Source organism: Olea europaea, chromosome 12, assembly GCF_002742605.1.
Source record: "Olea europaea var. sylvestris chromosome 12, O_europaea_v1, whole genome shotgun sequence".
Taxonomy (NCBI): Eukaryota; Viridiplantae; Streptophyta; class Magnoliopsida; order Lamiales; family Oleaceae; genus Olea; species Olea europaea.
In genome coordinates, this window is record NC_036248.1 from 19,664,053 (window position 1) to 19,675,281 (window position 11,229).

General features: G+C 29.8%; 2 protein-coding genes across 2 annotated transcripts in view; both read left to right on the plus strand.

Annotated features, from left to right (window-relative positions):
- The window catches only part of LOC111406733 (elicitor-responsive protein 1-like), a 3,844-nt gene extending 2,444 nt beyond the window's left edge, over positions 1–1,400 (plus strand). The window contains exons 3-5 of the mRNA XM_023036111.1: positions 563–750; positions 855–990; positions 1,128–1,400. Coding sequence (XP_022891879.1) covers positions 563–750; positions 855–990; positions 1,128–1,181 — 378 coding nt within the window. The 3' untranslated portion in view covers positions 1,182–1,400. The remainder of the gene's footprint in view (positions 1–562; positions 751–854; positions 991–1,127) is intronic.
- Positions 1,401–3,526: 2,126 nt separating this feature from the next.
- Positions 3,527–6,167, plus strand: LOC111406013 (elicitor-responsive protein 1-like). Its single transcript, XM_023035176.1, has 5 exons — positions 3,527–3,696; positions 5,096–5,161; positions 5,357–5,495; positions 5,592–5,727; positions 5,896–6,167. The coding sequence occupies exons 1-5, from the start codon at positions 3,630–3,632 to the stop codon at positions 5,923–5,925; spliced, it is 438 nt and encodes a 145-aa protein (XP_022890944.1). The 5' UTR covers positions 3,527–3,629; the 3' UTR covers positions 5,926–6,167.
- The last annotated feature ends 5,062 nt before the right edge of the window (positions 6,168–11,229 follow it).

Genomic DNA, 11,229 nt, shown 5'->3' on the forward strand with positions numbered 1-11,229 from the left:
TCTTTTCTCACTTCTCATTCCATAATTTAGGTTGATAAAAATTAACTATTTTATGTAACATGAAATCTAGAACCAATATATCATATAAGAATTCTCAAAAAATATAGATGTCATTGTATAATCATTTTTGTATTGTGACACAAACAAAATTTAACTAATTTCACTTCTTAACATACCCTGTCCAACATGCCACTTAAAAGTTCTCTCAAAATCAAATGCAATACATTAACAGTTAATTTATGGAACACGTCAAATTCAAGGTATTGACATTGATAAAAGAAATAAACATAATTTCAAATAACTAGTACTTTATCTGTGTAGTGTTCAAAACATGCATAGTTATGTTAAGTCTCAATTTTCCATTCTCCAAAAAAACTTAGATAAATATTTTATTTCATCTTAAACTTTTAATATGATAAGTATTCCTATGTGGGGGCAAGTTTCTAAAGACGAGACCTAAAAAAATTATGATTTATTTCAGTGTGAAATTTATTCTTTTTTAAAACTAACCCAAGTTGGGGCTAGAATCTTTTATGAACATTTAGAGGTTATTCCTACATAGGACATCACTATAGAGGGGTCTCACTATATATATAATGCATGCGCAGGAAAAGGCACTAGCCCGGTATGGAATGAGAAGTTCGAGTTCAGGGTGGACTCTCCATTTGTAGATGACAATCAATACAAACTCGTGCTCAAGATCATGGATCACGATACCTTCAGTGCAGATGATTATCTCGGGGAAGCAACGTAAGACATTATGGAATTTATCAAATGCACATATTCTTTAATATACATTCAATCTTATTCTTTTCTAGTCCAGTGTAATTTACCGTAGACTAAATGCATTGTAGGATCTATGTGAAAGACATTATAAAAATAGGGGTGGAAGAAGGAAAGGCTGAACTTCATCCTCAAAAATATAGAGTTGTCTCCACTGATCAAACTTATTACGGAGAGATTCAAGTTGGAATTACTTTCACTGCAAAGGTGCACTTTTATAATATTCCTCAAACTCTATGAATTAATAAGATGAAATTAATTGCCTTTTCATTTTCTTAGAAGTAGAATATAACAATCTATTCCTGGTGTACAAGGTTTGATCAATGTTAATTTTTTTATTACAGCAAAAAACTGTTGAAGAAGAAGAATATGGCGGATGGAAGGAAAGTGACTACTAGTTTTCCTACCGGCTACATGGAACTTTCTGCAACCAATACTTTAATTATCAGTGAATAATTTAGAAGTATGTAATAATCCCTTTCTGTATCTTTGAAGTAATTAAACTGCACAAATATATTATTTTGGCAAAAATGTACTTATTGTAAAATAGAATGTGTTGTTAAGGATAAATCTCACAACGTTTAAATATCGAAATATAAACAATATATAAGGGTTTAGACTACTCTTTTTTGACATTTTAAATTGGAACTCTAAATCTTGACATGGTATTAGAGCACATTAAATTTCAACGAGCAATTCGATCCGATTATAACTCAGTAATGAGTACATGAATTTCAAGATAAGCATGCTCAAATAAACCGCCATCTTGTAGGAGTATGTTAAGGGATAAATCTCACATCGATTTAATACCGAAATATAAATCAACATATAACAGTTTGGACTACTCCTAGTGTTGACTTTAAGATGGACCCCAAGTGTGCATTTTCGTTTTGGAAAGCATTCACTTAACAAAAATATAAGGCGCTACTCTACAAATGTGAAAATCTTACTGAATTGTAAACATTTTAGATAGATTTAAAACCCGAAGATGTCTTGTCACATATCAAAGATAATGTTAGCCATACTTTTGCTAGTTAATTATTATTTTTGGAAAGAAAGAATTAACATGTAGCAAAGTGGAAGTTATGGGTACATTTCATGACATGATATAGTCTCTTGTACGAGAAATTAAAGTCGATTATTGCTAATTACTTATGTGTGAGAGATAAAAGTAAAACTTAAAAGAATAATTACAAGTGAAATTCTAAAACCCTACTCTCCAACAATGTCCATTGAATTTTCATGTGTCAATATTGTAACCAACCCATCATTAAATGCATTTTATGTATTCGTACAAAAATCCCTTGGTTGAGGAGGGGTTCAATAATTTCACAAGATGATCAAACAAAACCCTAAAAAAATAGTATGGACCAACATGGTGTTAATATTAACAATTAGGGTGTATTTGATTATCAATATTTTCCATGAAAAATATGTTTTATCCACCCAAATTCTTACTTTTATATTGTTTAATTGACATTTTTTCCATGAGAAATATTTTTCTACTTTTGGTTATGTGACTATACTTTTCTCAAAATCAAGGAAAATATTTTTTTTAGAGGGAGTAAGATTTTATTTTTCAGAGAATTCATTTTCTCATTCATTTATCCACTCTTTCTTATCTACCCACCAATAAAAATCTGACAAGTATTATTTTCTGTAAGTTGAAAATAAAATGAATCAAACATATTTAATCAATAATTTTTATGCAAATAAGTTCTAGGCAATTGAATCTTTTAGATTTTTTTTATTCCATATAAATTTCATGCTTGCAATCAAACGCCCCCTTAGAGTTAAAATAACTCAGCAACCTGAATTTTTTATGTATATTGACAATATTACTACTATTATTAATTTTCAAGAGTTAATGTATACTAGGATTTTGATGAAGAATTATCTGCACTGTGTATGTAAAACATGATCTATGTTGTTTGTTTTGGTTCCCAAGTCAAATCTTGTTATTCCTCCCTAGATACCGATAAAATGCTCATACAAAACATTTGGTATCAACGAAACATGCAAATAATATTTTTCATGACATTTTGTATTAAAGGGATGTTGTATCTAAAAATGCTACCATTGGGATTTATTTCGAAATATGTAAAGTTTGAATTTTTTTTTTTGTCAAAAACAAAAAATCTAAATTAAAATCTAAGCATCCGTTTACTTGTAGAACAAAAACAATATGTTCAATTGGTCGGTACTGACTGGATTTTTTCCAACTCAATTTTCACATTTATTTATTGTTCGCAAATATCACAGGTCACTGAAGCTTTCTTTGAAAACACCAATAAGGTTGTCGTTTAATGACGAAAGAGAAGAAGCTTAAGGTTAAATTTTGAAAATTCAACTTCAATTCACAAAAGGGTAAGCCAATTATTCTGGTATTCTTTAGACTTTTTCTAAAATGTTGCAATTATTTTAATCATGTTGAAATCTTGTGGATGACTCAAATTGGAAGGGCCAATAGAAAATATCCAAGAAAAGACTATGGGGGAAACTTTGGACTTTGAAGATACAATTTAATCATTTAATTGAATAGTAGTACAGTAACTAATTAACTAGTTATGTTTTGAATTCAATTTTGTATTCAAATATGTCAAATGATTGCCGCGTGCGTAATTACAACTATTCAACCATTTTTATTTTTTTTTAAATCAAAGTTAAGCCAACTGTAGACGCAGCCTCTTGCCTATAAAATGAATCCCCCCTCAGAAATTGAATCCTACGAAGACGAAAAGACTGTTCTAAAGATTCTCTTATATTAAATTCGTATCCTTAATTTCTACACACAGAGACTTTAATATCTTTAAATATTATACATTCTTAGGGAGAGAGAGAGAGGGATGGCGATTGGAATAATGGAGGTGAAGCTGGCGGGTGCTAAAGGTCTCAGACACTCTGATTTCCTAGGTATGCGTGGCACTGTGTATGTGATTCTCATATACAGATATACCGTGTTGAGTTCAATGAATCATGCATTTCTTTAATGCTGAGAAGAAAAAAATCATTATTAAATGATTTGAGCTCTTTTTCTCATATTGAACCCAAAAATAATTTCTTAACTAGATTTCCTTAATTAACATTTTTCATCTTTAGTCATATTGAGCTCCGGAGGGAGTTTGCTTATAAAAAGATGATAGACCGGTCCTCTTCTCTGCTCGTGGCTATCTTAACCATCGATTCAATTGGTTCAAAACCTATTCAAAATGCTATTCAACCTTCTATTCTTCGTCCAGATCTAGTAAAGTGGAAAACAGAAGTTTAGGACTAAAATATTTCATTGGTGCAATTGAATTGGATGAATCAATCCAAAAACTTTACTCTTCTTTAATCATATCGAGTCTTTTTCAATGTAACTTCTGAATGTGGTTTCCTTGATGAAACTACGTTCTTGTTTTTTCTTTTTCTTTTTTCTCTCTAAAAAGTTTAATATCACAAAAAGTCCTCGTATAATGGCCCATCAATGTGATTATGCTTTACATTGTAGTCTATTACTTGACATATAAAACAATTGACAAAATATTTTGATTCTTTAATCACGAGAAATTATACACGCTTCAAAGTATCAAATGTGGATCCTTTATTGTATTATTTATTTTCTACAACTTATTCGTATTCTAATCCTAATACCACGAGAACTTTAAAAGAGACCGGTCAATGTGATTTTAAATAGCTGATCATATGTCATATGTTGGATATTGGTTAAATAAATTGAGAATTGAAAATCGATTAAAGTTCGTATCGAATTCGGCCAAATACTCAAGAGAATTTTGATTTCTCTGCACGTAATGAAGGGTATATTTGGCATTTCGAAAACCAATATCGGATGAATGAGAAATTACGAAAAAGGCCTCAACCATTAGTGAATAGACACTTTTTCATAAAGGTGCATTGTTTGGAAAGGGTGCATGGTTTGGCCTCAACCATTTCGTCCACATCCCTTTATGGTCTATAAATAGGACCCTTTGGGTGTCCTATTCCTCACAGTTTGATATGCAAAAACGTCTCTCATCCTCTCTTCTATCCAAAATCAAAATCATTTCATTTATTTTGATTTTCTTTCATTTCATCTGTGGAGTACATAAGCCTACATTTGGTTCGTTGTACTTGTGTTTTGGAGTGCTACAAACACAAGTGTAGCCGTTGTATCTTGGGAGTCGATTGTCGAAATCCGTAGACACCGTTGCGGGGCAAATTCGACTTAAGGACAAAGAGTCCAACTCTTGCCTCGGCTTTGTCACCATCATTATACTTATTTCGACGTCACTATTCACAAAATTCTTCCAACATCATATACATTATTTTGCAGGTAGAATAGATCCATATGTTTTGCTTCAATACAGAAATCAAGAGTACAAAAGCATAATTGCAAAAAGTAACATTCCTCACGCGAGTGCACAATAATTTGGTTTTTCAAGTTAGATAAATACACTACTTGTCAACATATTCAAAGAATTTACTTGCTCTGACAATGCTCCAACAGTAACAAAAAATAAAAATAAAAAAATGACATACTTTTTAGAGTCAAATATAAAATAACTAATGAGATTTTAATTCTATAATCATGTAGGGCAAGGTCGCAATCCAATATGGAATGAGAAGTTTAAGTATATAGTCGATTATCCAGTGGATGATGATCAATACAATCTTGTGCTCAAGATCATGGATCACGACACGTACACTGCAGATGACTATCTCGGCGAGGCAAAGTAAGACAATATGATATTTACCAAAACATCTCTTATATAATTGTGTCTAGTCTTATTCTAATTAGTCTGGTATAACTTATCATAATCTACATGCAGGATCTATGTGAAAGAACTTATAGAATTAGGAGTGGAGAAAGGAAAGGCTAAACTTCGTCCTCGGAAATACAGAGTTGTATATACCAACCTAACTTATTGCGGAGAGATTCAAGTTGGAATTACTTTTACTGCAAAGGTAACAATATAAAATAATCCCTCAAACCTAAAGTGACCAATATAATTAGAATTGGAAAGTTACAAGAAAAAATATATATAACGGAACCTAAACAAACAATAAGTTTTAGGCTTCTTTTAACAACTTGATACTGATGTACAATGTTTGATCAATGTTATTTGATTACAGAAAGAAACTGTTGAAGAAGACATTATTTGAAAATCTTTACGAAGATATTTGAACGACGAAGAATTAACCACCAAAAGAATCAGCCTTTGGTAGCAAGAAGAATAAGGAGGAAGAAAAATACATACTGACTTGATTTGGGAATTTAATGTTGTTGTACAAGCATTCTTTTGCTCCCTCTCAGGAATTTGAAATGCTTTAGGTGTAACGCCCCAAAATCTTTTTAATTTTCATTATTTTATTCTTTTATAAAAATAGGCTCGATGTGTTACCAACACCTTCTTTGTCTAATTTCAGCAGAAATATTACTTTCATTAAGTATTGAAAATGCATAAAAATAGCTATTAAACAATGTTTACAAAATTCAATATGAAGATATTCTTCAAATAAAAGTTTGACAATTATATTTTCTAGAAAATTTACCCGTTTTCGTGTGAAAGATATTGTAAGAGTAAATACCTTGAAAATACTCAATAAGAATACGTACACGTTCTTATTCACAAGATATAAATATAAAACTGACATAACATACCAATAATTTTTAGATTTAGAGTTCAAGGAATTTCTTAAGAATTCTCATATTCTGTAGGATTTAACATAACTGATCGAAAGTCCATTCCGTAGGATTTAACATCTTTGACCTAACGGTCCATCTCGAAGGATTTAATATAGAGTTCGACCCAAAGACGTCATAGTGTTTTATGCCAAAAATTATACAAATATCAAGAAATAAGAATTTACTACTTTGCACGATGTATTTTTACCTCAATTTGATACTAAATAAATCTGAAAATGACTTGTAAATGAGATAATATATCTTTTTAATATGTGTGTATTCACGCGTGAAGGTGTATATGTAAAGGGTCAAAAAACACTTCTCACACCTTTTATATATACAATATTCACTTTAATTAACCTATTTTTTATTTCAAATCAATCATGGTGAGTGTGGAAATTAGTATTCACTGATGGGACGATTGTGTAAAAGTTGAAAAGGTTAATTTATTATATTAATTTCAGAAAAAAATGATCGACTTTATGTTTTCCAATTATCAAGAAACATCCCATTCTTCATTTTACCATGTGTGTGTGCTCTTTTTATTAATAAAATATAGGATTAGAGTAATTTTCTTTCTCTCAAGATAACTCGAATATGATTAGTCCAAAATTTTTTCTTCTTGAGTCAATTTATGTTATTCACCACGAGCTATAAAATGAGTATAATATCGATATTTTTTTATTAACTTTTAAATACTTAAATATTCAACCCAACTAACTTTCGATAAAATTTTAAAAGTATACATAAGCAAATAAATCATGAGGAAATTTAACAAAATGTCCATTTTTACCTAGTCATTTGCAAAAATGTCTAATTCGGAAGAATTTCGATCAAAATACCCTTATTAACAATTTATAATTCCACACTAAGACAAAAAATGGACATTTTCGCAATATTGTTATTGGCCAATAAATTTTTGACACATAACTTCCGATATTTATTTGAAAAAGTATACATGTCAAATCACAATAAATTTTATATTTTTCATTGATTCAGAAATGTCAAGAACGACATTTTTAAATGTAGAGAAATGTCATTTTAGACAAATGAAATAGTGTTCAAATGTCGAGAATGACATATGAAATGTCGAGATACATTATTTTAATGCAGCTTCTTATGGAAGCCACTTCTCAAAATTCGTGACAAATTGATAAAAAAATCAAATGTCGAGAACGATATTTAAAATGTCGAGAATACCATTTCAAAATGTAATTTTTTATTAACGGCATAATAGACAAGTTGACACTAAATTCAAATGAGTTGACACTTTTCAACTCATACCCTTAAAATTTGACATTATTAAAAATGCCCCATAAATCATTTATGCAAATGAGTAGGTCAAGTTTGTCACTTTAACTCTTAAACTTTTACTGTGACGATAAATCTAGATATTGACTATTTCATTTGCTAAATGAGCAATATTAAGTTTAGGTTCATATGAAAATAGTAAGAAAAATTTCGGGATCTTACATACCTTTACCCATAAATAAATTTCATCCTTGAAATTACCTTACTTGACTTTTATTTCCTCTTATTTCTAATGTTTTGATAAGTTTTTGTCACGTTTGTCACCTAAATGTTCTATTATGCTTTATCTTTATTAGTCAACTTATACATTATGCTAATATGCTCTAGTAAAATGACTAATCATCATATCTTCATATATATTAAACAATAAAATAACTTGCATAACATATTTCATTCTAAACATCATAAACATTTCGTGAAATCAAGCTTAAATGATTTATAAATCATAAATAGAACATAATATTTCATTCATACTATTCACTTAAACATGTTGAAGAAATACACACACAGACAAAATATTCACTTACCATTAACTAGGAATACAAATCATCACACGTTAGGGGGAATTCAATAGGTTAATTAACCTATTCTTTATTTCAAATCAATCGTGGTGAGTGTGGAAATTAGTATTCATTGATGGGACGGTTATGTAAAAGTTGAAAAGGTTAATTTATTACAAAAAAAATGATTGACTTTATGTTTTCCAATTCTCAAGATACGTCATATTCTTCATTTTACTATTATATATGGATAATACTGTGTCTATACCTTATGGTGTACACACAGTTTTACACCTTCCTCACATGAGGGAGGCTCATGAATATTTTATTACATATGGGCCCCCTCCATGTAAGCAGGGTGTAAGCCTATGTGTACATACATCACAACCCATTATATATATATATATATATATATATATATATATATATATATATATTGTCAAACTTAATGTCACTATAGTATGATTAATACAATTATTGGATCTTTATACCTTTGTCTCGTTCATAGTCTCATTTAAAACTTCTCAGGAGGCTTGGGATGCTCTTAGAATAACTTGTACAAAATCATCTCATGGTCAAATCATGCAGTTAAAAAGCCATCTATCCAACATCACTAACTATCACCAATCTGTTAAAAGCAAACTAATGAGCCCATTTTAATTATCACATTCACATTAAAGATCTTACTTATGAGTGGGCGTGGTTTAGTTCAGACCGATTCTAAAGGAAATCGAATCGAAAACCAATGAGAATATTTGAAATGGAACCATCGGTTCCATATCCAACTACAAAATCGAACTGGAACCGAAACAATCGATTCCAATTCAATCCTGTTCATTTCTTTACATTGAAAAAAACTTTAAAAATAAAGTATGAAACTACTTGTGAAATTAAAAATTGATAAAAATAGAGTATAAATCACTTATCATTCTTGTAATCTAATAATAGAAAAACAATTAAACAAGGCAACAAACAAAATTCACTCCAAAACTTAACATCAACTCATAAAGGCGAAAAAGGAATAAACTGTGGAACACATCATAAATAGTAAAATCTTGATCGAGAATTAATTCTTATGAAAATCCATATAACAATAACTTGATTATCTTTAGCAATCTACCAGGATCTTGATTCTTGATGACCGATCACTTTGATAACAATGAGAAATTTGAATTCTTGTGAAATATTGAACTACAAATATATTTTTTTCTATTGGGTTACATTAAAACTATGAATTTGTAAAGTATTTATAAAATTGTTTAAATTTTAATTTTGACTATCCATTAAAGAAAAAGAAGAATAAACGTATGGAAAATAAAATTTCAATGTGAGATAATTTTTGGATCTAGCGTTTAAAGATCTAGTGCATTTCTATACAAGCAAAAAGAGAAATTCGGGATAATCGAATTCACACAAAAATTATGAAACCCTTTTGATTGTTGCATGCAAATGGTCTCCTCAAGTTCTCCATAAATTTTTTTTATCTTGACATCCATTTGCTCGAACTCCAAATCATTCATTGTCACAAACCCAAGTAAAGTCTGAATGAACTATGTTTCACAATTGGTGAGAACACGTCTGTGATGTCAACACTTGAAATCTAACAGTAGCCCTTTGTTACCATCTGGCCTTTATATCTAGCTTCTTCAATACCTGATGTTCCTTCCTCCCTTTTGAACGTGCATTTGTGGCTAACAACATTTTTATCTTTGGGTAATTTTATCAAGTCTCAAGTACTTTTTTATTCAACGATTTCATCTCCTCCTGCATAGCAACCAACCATCTACTAGAATCACTGCAGCTACTGCCTCTGATTATGTAGTTGGTTCCTCGATGGAATCAATACTGTCAACCACATTTAATGCACGAGCTCCCAAAACTGTCTCTCCATACTTCTGTGGACATTTAATCTGTCTACAAGATATATTTTTAGCAATCAAAATACCGTGGTGCTGTTAGTGGTGTAGGCAAAATAGGTAAAGTGTTGCTGCCTATTAGCTCTGAACTAGAATGATTTGAAGTACACTATTCTAAAGCCTCTGATTGTTTGCCTGAACCAATTTCCAATTCCACTTGAGTTAGATAATTATATTCCTTAGTTTTCAGGCAGATCATTTCTAGTGCTTTTTAAAATAAAAGCACCAAGCTCGATTGGATATGAAACATCGCCAAGAGTTATCCACTCAATGGGAACCAATTTCAACAAGTATTCCGTCGACGCAAAGTAGTGTGTTTTAATGCATTGTTTTTTTCTTATGTTTAATGTTGTTCTATGTCTTTTGTTAATTTAACATATTGTTAGTTAACTTTGTAATGTTGTTTTGTGTGGCTGAAAGTTGTCTTCCTATCGGATTTACTTCCATTTATTAAAAAAAAAAGAATTATGTTTTTTATGGTTTGTAAAGTTCTTTTTGAAAAATTAATAACTACTTTAATTGTTCAATTGATTTTTTTTCCAAAATTTTTTATTTATTCTACTGTTAAATAAATTACATTAATAAACTTTCATTATTAATTGAATCTCTTTCTCAATAAATTTGAGGTTGTCTAATGAATCAATGAAAAATATATTTTTTAATTGTTTTCTTTCCTTTTATTTTTTTGGTTGAAAGTGAATAAAAAAAAGTGTTGTAATAATTGAAGCCATATTTATATGAACTAATTACATAGGGCATTAGCGAGATATGCCATTATTTTAATCTCAATAATTTATTTATTTATTTTTTTCAAAATAGGGCAATGAGCATTTGAAATATAAATGTCCTTTTGATTTGTGTTTTATGTTTTGAGTTTGTTTTCCATTTTTGTAAAAATGAGAATGAAAAATATAGTCGTTATAGGCCCCATACAAGATATATAAATTCAAATTTGTCGGCTTAATATAATAGATAACGATCATATTTTTCATTTTAATGGGAAAGAATGGAAAACAAACGGGAGCTTTGTTTCACTTTTGAGTTTATTTTTTAT

Bases quoted from the DNA above. Each gene is read 5' to 3' on its own strand.
- LOC111406013 (XM_023035176.1), top strand. From the start codon at position 3,630: ATGGCGATTGGAATAATGGAGGTGAAGCTGGCGGGTGCTAAAGGTCTC. The intron at 3,697-5,095 runs GTATGCGTGGCA...ATTATTTTGCAG, and splicing joins CAGACACTCTGATTTCCTAG to GTAGAATAGATCCATATGTT. The intron at 5,496-5,591 runs GTAAGACAATAT...ATCTACATGCAG, and splicing joins GACTATCTCGGCGAGGCAAA to GATCTATGTGAAAGAACTTA.